The sequence below is a fragment of the Rosa chinensis genome, chromosome 2, assembly GCF_002994745.2.
Source record: "Rosa chinensis cultivar Old Blush chromosome 2, RchiOBHm-V2, whole genome shotgun sequence".
NCBI classification, from domain to species: domain Eukaryota; kingdom Viridiplantae; phylum Streptophyta; class Magnoliopsida; order Rosales; family Rosaceae; genus Rosa; species Rosa chinensis.
This window is the reverse complement of record NC_037089.1, coordinates 832,827-852,546: the sequence shown is the minus strand read 5'-3', so window position 1 is coordinate 852,546 and position 19,720 is coordinate 832,827. Positions and strand designations below refer to the sequence as shown.

At 40.6% G+C, this 19,720-nt stretch overlaps 2 protein-coding genes across 2 annotated transcripts; one reads left to right on the top strand and one right to left on the bottom strand.

Annotated features, from left to right (window-relative positions):
• Window positions 1-2,137: 2,137 nt before the first annotated feature.
• On the bottom strand, window positions 2,138-2,731 carry LOC112188369 (protein WUSCHEL). Its single transcript, XM_024327473.1, has 2 exons — window positions 2,470-2,731; window positions 2,138-2,388 (listed from the first exon to the last, which is right to left on the bottom strand). Exons 1-2 carry the CDS (start codon window positions 2,729-2,731, stop codon window positions 2,138-2,140), a joined length of 513 nt encoding a protein of 170 aa, XP_024183241.1.
• A 10,882-nt stretch (window positions 2,732-13,613) lies between these two features.
• Window positions 13,614-16,479, top strand: LOC112184400 (polygalacturonase). The gene is made up of 4 exons (XM_024322657.2): window positions 13,614-14,171; window positions 15,261-15,550; window positions 15,658-15,886; window positions 15,981-16,479. The coding sequence occupies exons 1-4, from the start codon at window positions 13,740-13,742 to the stop codon at window positions 16,197-16,199; spliced, it is 1,170 nt and encodes a 389-aa protein (XP_024178425.1). The 5' UTR covers window positions 13,614-13,739; the 3' UTR covers window positions 16,200-16,479.
• The last annotated feature ends 3,241 nt before the right edge of the window (window positions 16,480-19,720 follow it).

The window sequence follows — 19,720 nt, the reverse complement described above, 5'->3', positions numbered from 1 at the left end:
ATTTTCTAGCACATCATCCCATGTTGGAAGCTCTAAAGCTTCGCGAGCTGGAGGTCGCGACAAATTTATGGGGAAAGGCATGTCATATACATTGCTCCAAACCTTTCACCAATGGCCAGGCAATGGTCATGTTACAACCATGGGTATTGTACTTTGATGGTTCTCGAACAAATACCATGGCCGGAGCAGGAATTGCATTGGAGAACCAGGCTGGAGATCACTTTTCGTACTCATTCTAGTTGGAGTTTCAATGTACCAAAAAACTAGGCTGAATATGAGGTCTTAATCATAGGCCTAGAAGTACTGCTGGAAATGGGAATCAGAGACGTACAAATACTTGGCAATTCTCTCTTGGTTATCAATCAGTTGCACAAAGAGTTTAGATGCATTAGCTTCGTGTTAGTCCCTTATTTGAACAGGACATTAGAACTGTTGGACCAGTTTGATGACGTGGATCTTGAGCACATTCCTCGCGAACGAAATTTCACCGCGAATGAGTTGGCCTAGTTGGCAATAGGGGTAACATTGAGGTATGGCGTGCGCGAGAGAATCCTTAAAGTCGAGCGTCGCACGCTTCCTTCATGGATGGTGAGAAGAGATCCTCCAAACGATACCTCAGTCGCGACCTTGGAATCCATTGACGTGGATTGGCGCATCCCTTTGATCAATTATCTCAAGCATCCTGATCAGACCACGGATAGAAGGATTCACTATCTTGCCCTCAACTACTTCCTCAAAAGTGATGAACTTCGCAGATGAAGAGAAGATAGCGTGGATTTCAGATGTGTTTATGGCCGCGAAGCGAAACAACACATGTACGAAGTTCATTCTGGCATTTGTGGCGCACACCAAGCAGATCCAAAGATGCGATGGTTGCTCAGACAACACAAATATTTTTGGCCCAATATCTTGAAGGATTGTATCGCATTCACTAAAGGTTGTTTGGACTGCCAAGCTCGTGGGTCGGTCCAGCGTGTACCTAATATTCCAATGTAGCCCATTATAAAGCCTTGGCCCATTGAGGATGGGCGCTGGATTTAATTGGAATGATTCACCCACATTCATCACTTTAACACAAGTTCATCATCGTCGCGACTGATTTCTTTATAAAATGGGTTGAAGTAAAACCTTTGAAGGAAGCCTCTGGTGGTACGTTGCGACAATTCCCATTCAGAAACATCATCTGCAGATTTGGGATCCCAGAATTTTTTGTTTCGGACCGGGGGGCAGCTTTCATGGGTGGTGAAGTTGATAAACTGGGAAGAGAATGGGGAATACAGTTCGTCCATTCCAGTCCTTATTATGCTCAGTCTAACGGTCAAGTGGAAGCCAACAACAAGATCATTATCAATTTGCTGAAGAAAATGTTGGAAGCTAATCCACCACAGTGGCATGAGACACTTTATGAAACTCTTTGGGCCTACCGCACCTCTAAGTAGAATCCCACTGCGACAACACCTTATGCTTTGATGTTTGGCTATGATGCAGTCCTACCGTTGGAAGTCAACGTCCAATCATTACAAGTTTAAGAGCAATATAATCTCATTAGAGAAGACAACGTTCAGGCTATGTCATGGAAAAAGCGCTTGGAAGCTTTAGATAGTTTGGTCATGGAAAAGCAACGAGTCGCTCGCGCCTATGACAAGTGGACGCGCGGAAGGAGTTACAGCGAAGGAGAGTTGGTTTGGAAAGTAGTTCTCCCGCTTGGCGAAAAATTAGATGGTCGCCGCAAATGGACTCCAAGATGGGAAGGCTCGTACATCATCTATAAAATCTTAGAGAAATGAGCTTTTCATCTCAAGGACCTAGATGGAGATGTCCATCATAACCCTATCAGAAGCAGATACTTGAAGAAATACTTTCCCAACATCTGGGACTCGGAAGAGTCATAGACAGTTTCTTCGCATAAGGCATGGGGGGCAATTCTAGTGTTCCTACACTCGCGAAGCCCATTCATGAAGGCCTGTTTTTGAGGCCCATAATCATTTCTTCGCTACGCCTCGCAATACTAGGGGGACAACACTACTCTATACTAAGCTGAGTCAGCGGCTCTGGAAAATTTTTACAATACTAAGCCGAGTCAGCGGCTCTGGAAATTTTTTTACAGCTTTGTCTCTTCTCTCGCAGAGAAAACACCTTAGCTGGAAAATAGGGTCGAGCCGTAAGAGTTGAGGCTGAGTTCAAGGGAAATGTGAGAGCCATCGTTGTAGCCGCCCCATCCACCGGAGTAGTAGCTGTAGCCGCCACCTCCCTCGAAAGTAGTCTTCATGTTGCCGAAGATGTCCTCACCGTGCATGGGGAACAGAGGAAGGGTTTCAATCTCCGTGTTCATAGATCCATAACCACCGTAGTTCCCCATCTGCCCGTTAAAAGCAATCATCACACTAGCTAAAGAAGCAGAAGCAGATGCAAAAGATCCAAAGTTAATATACTGATCCTCAGGTTTTCAATTGGTACCATTACCATTACCAACAAGCCCTGATCTTTGCATGGGCACAGGAACATCCGAAGTGAACCTCTTCTTCTTCTGTTTCTCTCGAGCCCGGTGATTCCTGAACCAATAAAAGACGTTCTTGCTCTTGATCTTTCCGTACTGTTTCAGCTGGAAAGAGATCCTCTGAACCTGCTCTACAGTTGGGGACCTAACTCCCTCGTTGTAGTAAAGCTCCTTGAAGATTCTTATCTGATCATAAGTGGTAGCCCACCTGGTACTGCTCCGCTTGCAAAGCATGTTAGCACTACTCTTGGCTGCTTTGTTACTTCCTCCATCCTCGGTTTATGGTTCCATTGGTGATGGGTTGAGAGAATGCAAGAATTGAAGAATGGTGATGATTAGTAATTAAGAAAGATTGCTGTTAGAAATATTGGGAAGGACTGAAGATCTGAGAGAGAAAGACTGAAGTTGACAGAGTTGGTAAAAAAGGAAGGGTATTGTTGAGGATCTGAAACTCAGAGGAAGGTTTTTGGCATGAACGTTCCCATCCCCAAAATGCACCTATTTATAGGAACAGGGCAGACAAATCTCCAGCCTTGGATGGACAGTCGAAAAGTCAAACTAAGTGTCAGTAAATCTTGATTAATGCCCTAAATCTTGGAAAATAATGGATTATTGGCGCGTGGGGGAACCGAACGGTTTTCGATGAGGTAACTATTCTATTCACGAGATTATTTTTTCACGACCGTTTTTTTTCAACGAGTGATTAGTGCCCTAAATCTGGGAAAAGAAGGGGTTATTGGCGTGTGGGGGAATCGAACGGTTTTCGAGGAGGTAACTGTTCCATTTTCAATATTATATTCTCACGGTGGAGTTTGCAACAGCTAGTTAATACAAAATTAAAGACTCATTAAGAAGATAAAACCAAGAGTTTTGAGTTAGGGCCAGTAAGTGGATCCAAAAGATAAATATTTTCTCAAAACCCTCGCCGCGAGGCTCTTTTTGATGCGGAGTATATTTTAAAAATTCATATTATTTTCAATATACAACTATAGGGGCCTATATTTGGGGCCTTGCGAGACACAATTATTGGCTTCTCATAGATATTTGAATATCATGATAAGAAAATAATATTATATTCATAAAGTGGCTTTGCGGCCAAAAGCAGTACATTCATTACAAAGCCAAAGGTTGCTAAAATACAAAACATGAATCTTCGGATATCTTTTGAATCTTTCCTCAAGTGGAAGCAGCTATGGAATCCAACGTCGGGTTGAGCCGTGCCCCCAAGGAGGGGCAGACTTCAGGGAAGGAAAAAGAGGAGTAACGGAGCCCCCGCACCCCCTTTACACGGAAGCGGCAGAGGAACCTAACATAGGCTTGGCCAACGCCATTATCCATGAGAAGGGAAGACTCTAGTGAAAGAAAATGGAGCCTCCAAGCCCCCTCAATTGGAAGCAGCTATGGAATCTAACGTCGGGTTGAGCTGGGCCATTATCTCCGGGAGGGGCAGAGAGTGAAGGAACCGAATAACGGCTTGAATCTCCACACCCCCTTTAGCCTTGGTAACCACCATTATTTGGACATGAAGTATGGGAACAGCCATTCTGTAGCTTGAACCTATTCCTTCAAAGAGTCCATCCCTTCTCATCCCTCCAAGATTCTGTCAAGAAGAGAGACAGGGAGAAGGGAGATAATAACCAAGGCCCCTTCCATCTGGAGGACTCGGTTTGGTCCGATTTCAGAAGGAAGGGGTTCGAGGAAGGATCTTTGGCCTTAATGTGGCTTTTCTTCCTTCCCCGATTTGCTCCAAGTGGGGGATCCTAACAAAGATGAACAAAAATGACTGAAGATCCCACATTAATGGAGCTCCCCGTGCTTCTTTTCCCCTGAAAGCCTATACATTCCATCCATGCTGTCAAAGGTAAAAAACACGGGGTTGCCTAAGATTACGCCATAAGGCCTAACTCAGGCTTAAGATTACACCATAAAGCCTAAAATTTAGAGGCTAAAGGTCATTTCATGAGGGGAAGATTTGTGAAGAAGGAGAAAGAGAAGCAAGGACTGAAAGACCATTTCTTGAATGTTTCAGAAGATTTGTTGTGAGTATTCCCTGCCCAAAATACAACTATTTATTGGGACTTCAGGCAAATTCCCACCCTTGGATGGATGGTTTAAGAGTCAAACCGATGTTAGTAAATCGAGATTAGTAATTCCAAATCTCGGGAAAAAGAGAGTAGTAGCACGTGAGGAGACCGAACGGTTTTCGAGAAGGCCTACAGAGATTGGCCCGTGAAGCTCAATTTCAAGCAAAGTTCCTCCACGCAGAGGTTCACCGCAATAGCACTAGCTTAGGCCTGAGTGGCCCGTTCTCTGACACGGGCCAGGTTGCGGTCCATTTCTTCAGAAGCAGCCAAAGGTGAAAGGTTCATCGAGTTGGGCTTTTTCTGCAGCAATCGTATTCTCAATAGAGAGCTAATGAACAAGGAAGATACTTGCTGCTATACACAAGGCGAAGCTACCACCAAGGAAGAGAAGGATCCTCATTCGCGATCAAAAGCAGTCTCCTTCGTATGCACGCTAAAGTTCTGATCTCCTACAACCTGCCCAAGTTTCACCAATTCACTGCATACCAGACATCAGACACATGGGGGGCAATAAAGTTGGCAAAGAAAGCGTCAGTTCATGACAAAGGCAATTTAGATTATGGCATTCAAGCTTTATGGCCTATTTAGAGGCCTATATGAAATCAGTCAACTAATATTAGTTAAGCCAATAAAAGTAGCTTTCCGGCTCAACGACATTATAAGAGCAGTGCTGATTCAAGACCTCTTCAGTCAAGATGAAGAACTTTGACTTTGAGGTCTGGGGGCCAATGTTTAAAGCCAAAATGAGCATTTTGACCTGACAAGGCATGTCATGGAGAAATTGAGCCACTTAATGGCTCAAGCTATATATTGTCGACAAGTTCAAAATATATTATTTAGAGGCTAAATAAAGTCTACTTGCAGAATTATGGAAGATTATGCTAGCTGCAAGAAAAGGAAATGATGGAAGCATGGAAATGAAAAGTCAACTTTAGCACATTTTCCTACTTCGGCTAGGAGAAACCGAGCTAATCAAAGAAGGAGGGGCGGCAGACCAACCAAATGAAATCCAAATGATCTAAAACTTTCAAGATTCATTCTAGACATCCCAATGATCATTTTTTTATGAATAGTTGAAGAGCTAGTTTGGAGTAGAAAACCTTCAAACAATCAGTCCAATTTTCTGAAAGACAAAATTAGAAAACCGGACCTGCAAGAAGTCCAGCAGCGTTTTCGGCCCAACCACATGGAAGTAAGCTCTGAAATTTTACCAGAATGATCTACACTCATGGTGGATCATTTGATATGAAGAAGTCGAAGGCCCATTCTGAATTCTTAGTGGAAATATAATTGTAGGAATAAAGGAGCAGAAAGTGACTCAAAACCACTCCAAAACTCATAATTTTCAACTCCATTCAGTGCTCCACTATCTCACTTAGTGCTCCACTATCTCCATTTAGTGCTCCACTATCTCCTTTAGTGCTCCACTATCTTAATTAGTGCTCCACTATCTCACTTAGTGCTCTACTATCTCATTTGTTTAAGGCCAACCACTATGGCTTGGTAGCCTATATATAGAGGCTACAACAAGAAACAACACACAAAATTCATCAACAACAATCTCTATGATTATCCAAGCTTCTCCAAGAGCAACCCCCCTCCTTCTCTTACCGGTGACTACACTCCAGTCCCAGAATCCTCAGGAGCCTACTGTCAGTGCCACCAAACCCTCTGTCAAAGTGCTTCGGTCCTAGTCTCCTTGGGGGCCGACTGTAGTACCTAGACCATAACGGTTACAGAACTAGCCAAGCAAGGGTAACATCCTCGCAAACCAGCTAAGCTAAAGTCACGCTTTGGCAAGTTCTCTCTACTTCCCGGTGATTTCGCTCTGCTCGACTTACAACGTTGAGTATCGACTTGGTCACACAAGACAAAGTCCTCCAGCACGAGGCACAGAAGACCCCCACGATGAGGTTGGTGCTCTCCTCGTCTACAGTCGCTCGAAAGAAGTCAGGTCTAGGGACACCGCCGACGACCTCACCCAAACTGTGCTGGCACGCCCACGCAGAAAAGATACTATTCACCAGCTGCAACAAAACTGGAGCCAAACATTTTGGCCCGCCCAGTGGGACACTAGGTTGGTAAGGGGTTGTGAATCATAACGGAATAGGTGAAGTCTCTTTTATTTATATTGGCCTAAACTCTTTATTGGTGCCTAGTTCAGGTCCTTTAAGGTTATGGGCGGCTTTTATTAACACTTGTTGAACTGTCTTCACACTTATGACCTTTCTCATCTTAGTAAGTATAGCCTATGTGAAATGGTGTCTAGAAAGGGGATAACGTTCATGACAGGTTCTTGAATCCAGAAGTGCGTGCAAATGGGCCTAAACCACTAAGTGGGAGTAGCTCATGCCAAAATGGATTCTGCCTCTCTTGTTCGCCCTCCCCTACCTGGCCATTTCAGTAAGATTGCCTAAAGGATTTGAAAGAAAATTTGTGTCTAGGCGACTATACTTGGGCCACATGTCTAAACCTTGATTCACAATGTCTTATTGAATTCAGCTACTTATTCAATTCAGACATCCAAAAGCCATTGGGAAGTCAAGCGCAATCTCTTATCAAAAGGTTTACGTTAACTGCCCGAAACACAAGACCTCCAGTTACAGACTGTACTTGCTTGCAGTGAAAAAGTCGATGCGGTCTGTAACTGAAGGTCTTGTGTTTCGGGCAGTTAACGTAAACCTTTTGATAAGGGTTTGCGCTTGACTCACCAATGGCTTCTGGATGTCTGAATTGAATAAGTAGCTGAATTCAATAAGACATTGTGAATCAAGGTTTAGACATGCGGCCCAAGTATAGTCGCCTAGACACAAATTTTCTTTCAAATCCTTTAGGCAATCTTACTGAAATGGCCAGGTGGGGGAGGGCGAACAAGAGAGGCAGAATCCATTTTGGCATGAGCTACTCCCACTTAGTGGTTTAGGCCCATTTGCACGCACTTCTGGATTCAAGAACCTGTCATGAACGTTATCCCCTTTCTAGACACCATTTCACATAGGCTATACTTACTAAGATGAGAAAGGTCATAAGTGTGAAGACAGTTCAACAAGTGTTAATAAAAGCCGCCCTTAACTTTAAGGGACCTGAACTAGGCACCAATAAAGTGTTTAGGCCAATATTAACAAAAGAGACTTCACCTATTCCGTTATGATTCACAACCCCTTACCAACTTAGTGTCCCACTGGGCGCACCAAAATGTTTGGCTCTAGTTTTGTTGCAGCTGGTGAGGTCGTCAGCGGTGTCCCTAGACATGACTTCTTTCGAGTGACTGTAGACGAGGAGAGCACCAACCTCGTCGTGGGGGTCTTCTGTGCCTCGTGTTGGAGGACTTTGTCTTATGTGACCAAGTCGATACTCAACGTTGTAGGTCGAGCAAAGCGAAATAACCGGGAAGTAGAGAGAACTTGCCAAAGTGTGACTTTAGCTTAGCTGGTTTGCGAGGACGTTACCCTTGCTTGGCTGGTTCCTTAACCATTGTGGTCGCGGTACTATAGTAGGCTCCCGAGGAGACTAGGACCGAAGCACTTTGATAGAGGGTTTGGTGGCACTGACAGTCGGCTCCTGAGGATTCTGGGACTGGAGTGTAGTCACCGGTAAGAGAAGGAGCGGGGTTGCTCTTGGAGAGGTTTGGATAATCGTAGAGATTGTTGTTGATGAATTGTGTGTGTTGTTACTTGTTGTAGCCTCTATATATAGGCTACCAAGCCATAGTGATTGGCCTTAAACAAATGAGATAGTAGAGCATTAAGTGAGATAGTGGAGCACTAAATGAGATAGTGGAGCATTAAAGGAGATAGTGGAGCACTAAATGGAGATAGTGGAGCACTAAATGGAGTTGAAAATGATGAGTTTTGGAGTGGTTAATTTTGAGTCACTTTCTGCTCCTTTATTCCTTCAATTATATCTCCACCAAGAATTCAAAATGGGCCTTCGACTTCTTCATGTCAAATGATCCACCATGAGTGTAGATCATTCTGGTGAAATTTCAGAGCTTACTTCCATGTGGAGAGAACTTGCCAAAGCGTGACTTTAGCTTAGCTGGCTTGCGAGGACGTTACCCTTGCTTGACTGGTTCCGTAACCGTTGTGGTTGTGGTACTACAGTCGGCTCCCGAGGAGACTAGGACCGAAGCAATTTGACAGAGGGTTTGGTGGCACTAACAGTCGGCTCTTGAGGATTCTGGGACTTAAGTGTGGTCACCGGTAAAAAAGAAGAGGGGTTGCTCTTGGAGAGGCTTGGATAATCGTAGAGATTGTTGTTGATGAATTGTGTGTGTTGTTACTTATTGTAGCCTCTATATATAGGCTACCATGTCATAGTGGTTGGCCTTAAACAAATGAGATAGTGGAGCACTAAGTGATATAGTGGAGCACTAAAGGAGATAGTGGAGCACTAAGTGAGATAGTGGAGCACTAAATGGAGTTGAAAATGATGAGTTTTGGAGTGGTTTTGAGTCACTTTCTTCTCCTTTATTCCTTCAATTATATATCCACCAAGAATTCAGAATGGGCCTTCGACTTCTTCATATCAAATGATCCACCATGAGTATAGATCATTCTGGTAAAATTTCAGAGCTTACTTCCATGTGGTTGGGCCGAAAACGCTGCTGGACTTCTTGCAGGTCCGGTTTTCTAATTTTGTCTTTCAGAAAACTGGACTGATTGTTTGAAGGTTTTCTACTCCAAACTAGCTCTTTCACTATTCATAAGAAATGATCATTGGGATGTCTAGAATGAATCTTGAAAGTTTTAGCTCATTTGGATTTCGTTTGGTTGGTCTGCCGCCCCTCCTTCTTTGATTAGCTCAGTTTCTCCTAGCCGAAGTAGGAAAATGTGTTAAAGTTAACTTTTTATTTCCATGCTTCCATCATTTCCTTTTCTTGCAGCTCGCATAATTTTTCATAATTCTGCAAGTATGCTTTATTTAAGATTTCGAACTTGTCGACAATATATAGCTTGAGCCACTTTTTCCAATACACGCCTTATCAGGCCAAAATGTTCATTTTGAGTTCAAACAATATATATATATATATATATATATATATAATTTCTCCATATATATATATATGGCATCGCAGGATCTTTTATATATATAACTTCTCCATGTATTAACAACTACTTCACATGGCAATTGGAAAACCTAATTCGATCAGCTTCTCTCTTTTTTGATTAGTAAATTACTAATTAATCCTATACATACATTTTTTATTTGTTTCACTCGATCGGTACTTCTACGCTCGCAAACTGTTCATGGTTGACGCCAGTATCAATTAATCATTGAACATGCACCTCGATCGCTAGCTAGCTATGGCGTTCCACGATCGTTACACTATACGATACATCATATATCATTGTATCCTAGCTATATAACTACTTTGACCTGTATACAATTAAATACAAACACGACTCATGATTATCTAATATCCATAGTCTTTCTAAACATTGGCACGCACGTTAATCATCAAATGCATGAACTTAAGTTATTATTAGCTAGCTACATATATGATATATTAATACATATATATTATATGTATATGATGAAAGTAATTGCATGCTCTTGATTGAAAATTCTCTGCTCACGCAATGCCTTTTCTCTTGCATGGTGCTGGCTCATCAAGCACTTTCAATCGCTTTAGCTAGATAGCTACTGTCTACTGAAAATGTTTCTCGTAATTTGAAAGCCCTTTGGCAATTGTAGAGAAAGCACTACATATTTATGTAACTGCATGACTTGAATTAATCAAACCATAGATTGTTAATACTACTACATCAAATTGCAGAGAAGACCTTGTGTGTTTTTAGGGAGGGGAAGACCCAATGGAAACCTGTGTATATATATATGTTGCTTAGAATTGTAAATTGTTTGATAACATGGGGTGTAGTGGCTGTGCCTTGGGGCTTGGGCTCACATGGTTTGCTCTGGTTGATTCAGAGTAAATGAAGCTCACCAACATAATTCTGCCACGTACGTACTCGGTACGTAGTGCGCTTGAGAAACCCTAAATCATGCCCTAAACTCATGGAAGCAAGCAAGAAAAACCGCAAGCGCGCGCACACACATACAATTCAATTTTTTATTGGGAGATTTAGAAAACATTATAATCAAAGAACCTCAGGAATATATATTATCAGTTAGGATATGCTATGTTACAATGGTGAAACCTGGAATCGAGGCTTCAACACATGCATCGTGAGGATCTTACTTTTAATATTTAATTGGATAATTCAAAAGTAAATAAAAATATATGTATCTGATTATCATTGTTCCGGTCTAAGATTCCCAGTTTATATTACTCTAGTTGATTTTTTTTTCATATCGTAGATTCGGAGGGAGTGATTATTGTGTCTTGGTGTTTGCTAAAAATAAAGGTACGTAGCACTGCACGATCACTCATTGGCCTCTCAAATTAGTGAGCTTACATGAATTAATCTTGATAAAGACACAGAGTTATAAGTATGTGGTAAGTTTGAAAACACATGCCCATAAAATTTATGCAATCATATTCTTAACTATTTTGTTGGCAAGAAATTCTGAATTACTTAATGTCATCAATTTTGATGAGTGGACGGCGAAGGGTCAAATGCAAGAATGGTGCTTGAAATAAATGAGGGGAGTTTTTATTTTTTATATTTTTTGAGAAGAGAATGTGGGGAGTTCACACTGTACTGAAGGTTTTCCTTGCTCAAAAGTCACAAGTATATATGTTGAGTCGAAAAAGGTGCGTTAATTATTATACAATACTATGTGAAGAAGCAGAGCGAGCAGTCGTTTTTAGGTTTAGATACTAAATGTAGCGCCTTTATCGTGTGGTCGGTAAGTGGTAACCGGTGATCTGATTGATTAAGAAAGCTTGATTCAGTGGACGATCGATGCATGCTTGCACAAAACCTAAGAAAGCTAGCAGATTACAGCAATGAGAACATAATTAACTGGAGGGGATAAAAGCATGATGGTATGAGAAAATTGTTATTTCACCCCATAGCGATCAAGGAGTCAGCAGCTGCAGCAGTTCGAAAGAAAATAGAGTTTCTTTTTTAGACTAATTGGATATAATATTCAGAACTAGAACATGTTTTGATCTATTATATAATTTAGAGTTTTGCGACACGAGAATTACGACGGTTGCTTCTCCGTCTTCTACTCCATTTGCCACGTTATCTAGCCCTTCTATATATTCTAACATATAAATATATATATATATATATATATATATATATATATAATTTGCATCTGCATTAATTTTCAATCAAATTGCATTATACACCCAACTAATCATCATAGATTCATTATAAACTTAACAAAAGTAAATACTTAACAGAGCTAACATGCTAAATTCTCCATCCGTTCCCATTAACAAATTCATATTTCCCATCTATATGTATACATACTTTAGTTAATGCAGCAAGCTATTGCTAGCATACCATTAAGTAATGATCACAAAGGTATTGCAAACAGATATATCTTGATTCTAGCCTTAAGAGAACAAAACGTTATCAAGTATATCACATATATAAGTAAAAACGAAGTATTTGAAGAATTGGTACTCGACATATGATCAGTTCTTAGTTTTACTTTTTTAGGGTATATTAAAGTCTTGCTATAGTCGGTCTTTATTGTTTGGTTTATACTGTCCGACAGGAAGAAGACGGAATATACACACGGTGTTTTCTGTTTTGGCTACTGGAGTGGAGGCTCAATGCAAAAAAGCCAGATATGTCTAACTACAAAGTACAAAGTACAAACTGTTGAACTAGTTAATATGGGAATCCTTCACAACTGAATTAGTCCAAATATGGAATCCACAACTGTTCAATATTGGAATCCTCCACAACTAGTTCAATATGGGAATCCTCCACAACAGTCATTCAATTTTATTTATTTATTATTATTATTATTATTTTTTAAACATTACTCAACAGACCACATTCAGTAGTTAATTGCAATAAGGATTAATTTTAGTTTAGTACCCTGTGGTTTGGGAGTAACATCATGTCAGTCCATGCTCTTTCAATTTGATCAGCAACACCCCTGTGCTTTCAATTTCAATCAGCCATGCCCAAATTTTATTGTTCCGTCCAAATTTTGCTTTGTCAATCCAGTCAAAGTTAACGTTCAAATTGGAAGGAACAGTAAAATTTAGGCACGGCTGATTGAAATTGAAAGCATAGGGGTGTTGCTGATGAAATTGAAAGAGCAGAGACTAACATGATGTTACCCCCAAACCACACTAAATTGAAATTTATCCTTGCAATAATTTAAACCACAAACTCTCAACACCACCAATTGACAAGAAAAGCAGATGGTGACTTACCATCTGTTTTTCTTTGCCTTTCACAGTGTTATTTTTCTTGCTTTGATCGATTTCTGTAAATATTATGTTTTAAGTTTTACTATATAATCATGTATGACGGTTGAATTTCTTAATTTGAAGTACTACAAAGCAATCAAGTACGTAATGAACTAATGACCGCATAAAAAGGTTATGCGGGAATTGAATAGGACAAGAAGTTAATTATTATGGCAATTTATGGAATAGACATATAGCTAGCACGGTATGAATGTCAAACAGTATATGAACTTGCCGTTGAAGCAAGATAAAGGCAAAACAATAGCAAATATTGTCACGCATTATACGCACCCGAAAAGAAGAAGCAAAGGAATGGGGCTGGGTACGTTGATCGATCACCTGATGCTATACGTACTACTTGTAACAAATTAACAGCTAAATGAATAAGTTTACGCAAGGTCAAATTGGTTAAGGAAAGAGGTTAAGAGGAGAGCTAAACCTAATTATGAGAAAAGCAATTTATCCCTCCAAGCTAGTCTAAGTTCATAACATCATATATAGCAACCTACGTAAGGACATTTCGGCGCCGTTTGTTTCCTTGCTTTAGGGCGCTTATTTTTTTTGTTACAAGCCCTAATTAATGAACTAATAAAACATACTCTCTCACCTCACCTTATTTTAAGCCTATAAATACCCCCAACCGTTTCAACTTCCTCACAATCAACCTGCTTCCGATACCCACAAGGCCTTCTTCCAACTCCACCCATCATTAGCTCTCTAGTATTTTCTCAAATTATTTAAGACATACCGACTTACCGTCTTTCTTTCTCATTTTCAATCGATTATCTCAGTAAATCGATCAACTGGTCAGATGGCAAACCACAAATGGCAAACCATATTCCTATTTATTTTCATCAACTCCGCCATGGCCAAGGCAGTCACTTACAGCGTGACCACCTTAGGAGCCAAACCAGATGGCAAGACCGACTCAACTAAGGCCTTCCTTTCTGCATGGGCTAAAGCTTGTGCCTCGGTGAAACCCGCCGTGATTTACGTGCCGGCAGGGAGGTTCTTGCTCCGCAATGCCTTGTTCAGCGGACCATGCAAGAACAGCCGCATCACCTTCCGCATCGCCGGCACCCTTGTTGCTCCGTCCGATTACCAGGTCATCGGAAATGCCGGTAACTGGCTTCTCTTTCTGCACGTCAGCGGAGTCACCATTTCCGGAGGAATTCTTGACGGTCAAGGCACTGGTTTGTGGGCTTGCAAGAACTCCGGCAAGAGTTGCCCCACGGGAGCCACGGTAAGCAATTAAGCACCATAATTACTTCTCCAATCTAATTAAACTTGTTCTTTAATCAGGGCTAACATTGTTTATTCACACATGCATGCAAGAATATAAGAAAAGTTGATGAAGAGTCCATCTGAATTCCTCTACAGTAACTGTAAAAAGTTGAATAGATTAGTGGGCAGGATTGAGTGATTGACGGAAGTTTACTCACTTGGAATGGGAGAGAATGATTTTCCTATGTTTACTAACACATAAAGGAATCGGAATGATTCTGGATTTGTTTACTAACACATGAATGAATCGGAATTGGTGTAGGTCCCACCTCCTTATAAGGAATCGGAATTGGTGTAGGTCTCACCTCCTTATAAGGAATCGATTCCTGAATACTTAGGAATTTGATTACGAATGGGGGGAGATGGGTTTAGGAATCAACTCCTCCAGAATCAATACTAATTCCTTGCTTCTCCCATTCCAGTTGTCTCTGATTCAAGATTATTTTCCATTCCAAGTAATTACTGTTAATTCTTACTGCTTCTTTCGCATTCTAGGTCACCAAACTGGTTATATATATGCATTAGTTACGTGTGAGTTTATAGTTTTCTTGGGAATGGAATATATAGACAGGTAACCGTTTCACTAGCTTAATTTAAGAGCATTATTCTCCTTGCTTTACTGATTAAAATTGAGGATTTTGAGTTAAACTTACAAATGAGTGTTCTTTCATTTGATTCGTAATCTGGAGATAATCCCACGATCCCTGTGAATTAAGTATAAAGCCATAAACCATGCACTGATGCATGCATGTGATCCCAATACCTCTCTTCCATCCATCACTCGCACAATTTTTCTCCTGTATCTCTGCCATTGATAAGTTGTCAGAACAAGAAACTTTGATAAATATCCAATGCATGTGCTTATAGCCTACTTTTCAATATTAGTAGTGAAAATTTCAAAGGTCAATGTACTATAAATATAATTATTGATTGCTTAAAGAACGGATGCTTACTTAGCATGAATTATGTTGTGCATTAATTAACTAATATCTCGGTTATCAAAAAAAAAAAAAAAAAAACTAAAAACTAATATCTCGGTTATATGCAGACATTGAGTTTTTCCAACTCCAACAATATTGTGGTTAGCGGATTGGTATCTCTAAACAGCCAAATGTTTCACATAGTCGTTAACGGTTGCAACAATGTGAAAATGCAAGGGGTTAAAGTATCGGCCTCCGGCAACAGCCCTAACACCGACGGTATCCATGTTCAAATGTCATCGGGTGTTACCATTCTCAACTCAAAGATCTCTACTGGTGATGATTGTGTATCAATTGGTCCCGGCACTTCTAACTTGTGGATTGAAAATGTTGCATGCGGACCGGGTCATGGAATTAGGTACTTAAACCTTAAAGATATCCATACATATCATGAGTACTGAATTATATTTTTGTGAGATTTTTAGGGTTTGAAAATTTCTAAGTTTTGGTATGGTTGTGGTGCAGCATTGGGAGTCTAGGCAAAGACCTACAGGAAGCTGGTGTGCAAAATGTAACGGTGAAAACAGTGACATTTACCAATACTCAAAATGGTGTGAGAATCAAGTCCTGGGGGAGGGCTAGCACTGGATTTGCCAGGAACATTCTTTTCCAACATGCTGTCATGATTAACGTTCAAAATCCGATCGTCATCGATCAACAATATTGTCCCGACAAAAAGGGCTGCCCTGGCCAGGTAAGACATCATGACCTAACTTTCATCAGATATCGGCCACGCCCACAACCTTTGTTGTTAATAAGCATGAGATCTGACCCAATATGTAATGCAGGTTTCTGGAGTTAAAATCAGTGATGTGACATATCAAGACATTCATGGCACATCGGCAACAGAAGTTGCAGTGAAATTCGATTGTAGTTCAAAGTACCCATGTAGCAGAATCAGATTGGAGAATGTGAAGTTCACATACAAGAACCAAGAAGCTCTAGCTTCTTGTAGCAATGCTGGTGGAACATCTGCGGGTATGGTGCTGCCTACAAGTTGTCTATAGTGCTTGGGGCAAAAGGAAGAGATCGAATTAAGTAGATTATACCCTAGAAGATCTTTAGTGTGTGTGTGTAGTAGTTGATTGTTTGAACGAATTGAAGTAGTAGTTGCTTGAGCCTGTGGCGCTGGCAGCTCTGATCCTATTATTGTTTGATCGCGCGAGCTTCCTCTGTAGCCTGGCCTTGCAATGAGCAGCGAGCTAGTTACTTAATAAGTTGTCTTGGTCTAACCCCTTTGGTGGTATTTGTATTGGATCTTGATTGTTTTGATCGATGTAAGATGTGTTTTTTTTCCCCTCACTTTTTGTTTTTTTTTGTTTGTGTTTTACGATATATAAACGAGATGATATGATACCATAAAAATGACATGAATTCAATAAAATTATAGGTAAAAACGGACGAGTCATGCTTTGAAAGTTGATAACAAAGTGATTAGATATGATGCACGTACATTCATGCTTTGAACTTATATCACATGTAGAATGTTCACCTCTCACCTGCTGGCTTCTTTGAAAGCTAGCGCAAAGAACCCTGCTCCATTTCTGTCTCTCCCACTTTAGTTGTTTTCGTTTTTGCTTTCAATGGTAAACGTGACTTTAGAAATCAAGTTTAGTTGGTTGTTTATTGACTGGCTTAATGTCCCTGTTAAAGGAAATTGCATTTCTTTTCATTTATTCTTTAATTTGAGAGTTTACCGGTTCCAAATTCCAATGTGATCGAACATCTTCTGCATAAAATTTGTATTTTCTGAGATAATTGTATGTTTTAAATTACGACAACTGAGTTCGTCAGTTTAGCTGGTTAGTAATCTAAAATGAGGAAGAAGATCGGAGTGATATCCACTCGGTATTATGAGTCGCAAGAGCACAAAGTTAATGGAACTTGAACAAAGAGCACAAGACGTTTTTTTTCCGCATGCATGATAGCACTCTTTTTTTTTTAATAATAAGGGATTAGGCGATATTAGCTCCTCGGAGACAAACGATGTAGGGAACAAGTCCCACCCTCTATCCCAAAGGAGAGGGGTTTGCCGCACTCTAGAAACCCACCGCCCGTCCCCCTATTTTTATTTTATTAATAACAGAAAAAGAAAATACAACCTAAAGAAGAGGGGGAGGGGGGCATAAACCTTACCCCAAAAACTAGAAAGAAAGACAAAAGGAAGTGAAAAAATTGAAGCAGAACCTCAAAATTTTCCAACTTCCAGATAATTAAACAGCTTGCAAAGCAACACAATGCAAGAAAAAATAAAAATTGCACTATCTGCCAAGAGAAGCCATCCGCACCCAGCTTCGTAATTAAACCAAATAACCCCTGTAACATCATGTCCAAGTAATAGCGACCAACGTTTGCATTATAAGGAATGTAGAAAATATAGCAGCCAATGTTGAAACAAGCCCAACACCAACCCATGCAGTTAATCATGATGAAGATAAGGGAATCCCAGATCATCCATATGAAGATAAGGAGATATATTAGGCAGAGGAGAAGCATGCCATACCAGGAATGGAGAAAGTAAGCCCATGTTTGCCATTCTATCAGCCACCGTATTTCCTTCCCGAAGAATATGGGAACAATGAAAGATCATTGCTCTAATACGTGCTAAGCAAGTAAGCCATGCAATGCGAAGCGGCCAAGGTGGGACAAAAGATGAGGATTTGATGCATGCAATCACACTAGTCTAATCACATTCAAGCTAGAGGCATCGCCAACCATACTGGAAGGCATATTCAATCCCAATTATCACACCCATAAGCTCTGAATAGAAGGCAGATTTGTGTCCTAAACCTAGACAGTAACCGCCAATGTAATGACCATGAGTGTCACGAAACACACCACCACAAGCTGCAGGTCCTGGATTACCCTTTGCAAGACCATCAATATTCAACTTAATCCAAGGAAAAATGGGAGGGTGCCAGAGAACTAACCGAGGCGCTACTCGATTTTTAGGAATAGGCTGAATACCCAACCCAACCAATAATTGAGTGTCAACCAAACCATTCGAATAACCTGGCATGTAAGGAGTAGCAAAGCGAAGCCAAGCCTTGAGAGAGCTGAAAATTCGCATGAGGGAAGGGTGCTTGTCTTCAAATCTAAGGGTATTGCGAGCTTTCCATATAGCCATAAGAGCATAGAGACAACTAGCAAGCCAAATATTTCTTAGTTGGGGAGAGAAAGACTTGCCAATAATGAAGGTAAATAACCCACCAATAGTGCCACTAGTTGGTAAGATAGTCCCAAAACAGCATGCTAGCCATTGCCAAACATGTTGCGCAAATGAGCACGTGACAAATAAATGAGTAGAATCCTCAACATAGCCAAAAGTACAAAGCTGGCAAACAGACACTGTTGGGATACCCCGTTTTTGAAGCTGCACATTAGTAGGTAGTTTATCATAGGAAAGGCGCCATGCCAGTAAGGATAACCGTGGTGGAATGAAAGAATGCCAAACCTTAGAAACCCACCCATCTTCTGAAAAAGATTGTCGAACTAGATGGTATCCATCAGAAAAGGAGAAAGAACCTGAGCTTGAAGGCTCCCAGATTAATACATCATTTTCAGGTTCAATTGGTAGTGGAATGTGAAGTATTGCAGCCGCAAACCAGAAACGAAATTAAAAATTCACTGGGCAAGGTCCAGTGATGATTAGTAATAAAAGTTTCCACCTTACTCATCAAACGTTTGGGAAAATTCGGAGCCTGTAATTTTACAATTAAGGGGGCATTCAACCACTTGTCCATTTATAAATTCACCAACTTTCCATCACCAATAAGCCACTTGGAGTTACGGAAAATGAAAGGAAGAGCTGTCTTTAAAACATGCCAAACCGAGGACCATGATAGCACTCACCAAGACTACTAATGAATAATGTTGACTAATTACTTTGACCCGACTAATAACAAGCTAAGCAATTTGATCATATATGACGTCCCTACATTCATCCTTTGAGGATTCATTCATTCTTTTTCTTTAAAAGTTCAAGGAGCCTTCCAAGTTCTATTCATCCTACTACGACCAGTGCCAGAACTGTCTAGTAGGCTCCTTGGGCTGTAGCCCAACCGATATTTGGGCTGAAAATGCCTTAAGTATGGGTATAATCTATTCTTACCCCTAAGCCCATAGGAAAAAAAAAAAGAAAAAGATAATACTCGGTCTCTCTCTCTCTCTCTCAAGTCTAATATGAAATTTCATGAACTCACTTCGTTCAACTCAGACAGGTATGAATTCTTCAAACAAGCAGTCAACCACTTTGAATTTCATATTAAAATTGATGGGTTTTGCTTGAAATTGAGTATCTTACCTCTGTGTTTTTGCTTGAAATTGAGGAGCTCAGCTGGCAGCCGCTCAAGAAGACAAGCAGATCGGAGACTTGGAATCTGGGGATACCTCAATGGTTATATTTTTAACAGGGTTTGTTAAATTTTAAACAGCTTATTACTGTTGAACTCAGAAACTCAGAAACAAGAGCACGAAATCTGGAGAATGAAACATCCCATTCATTAATTGCAGCTGGAGGCTTTTAAAA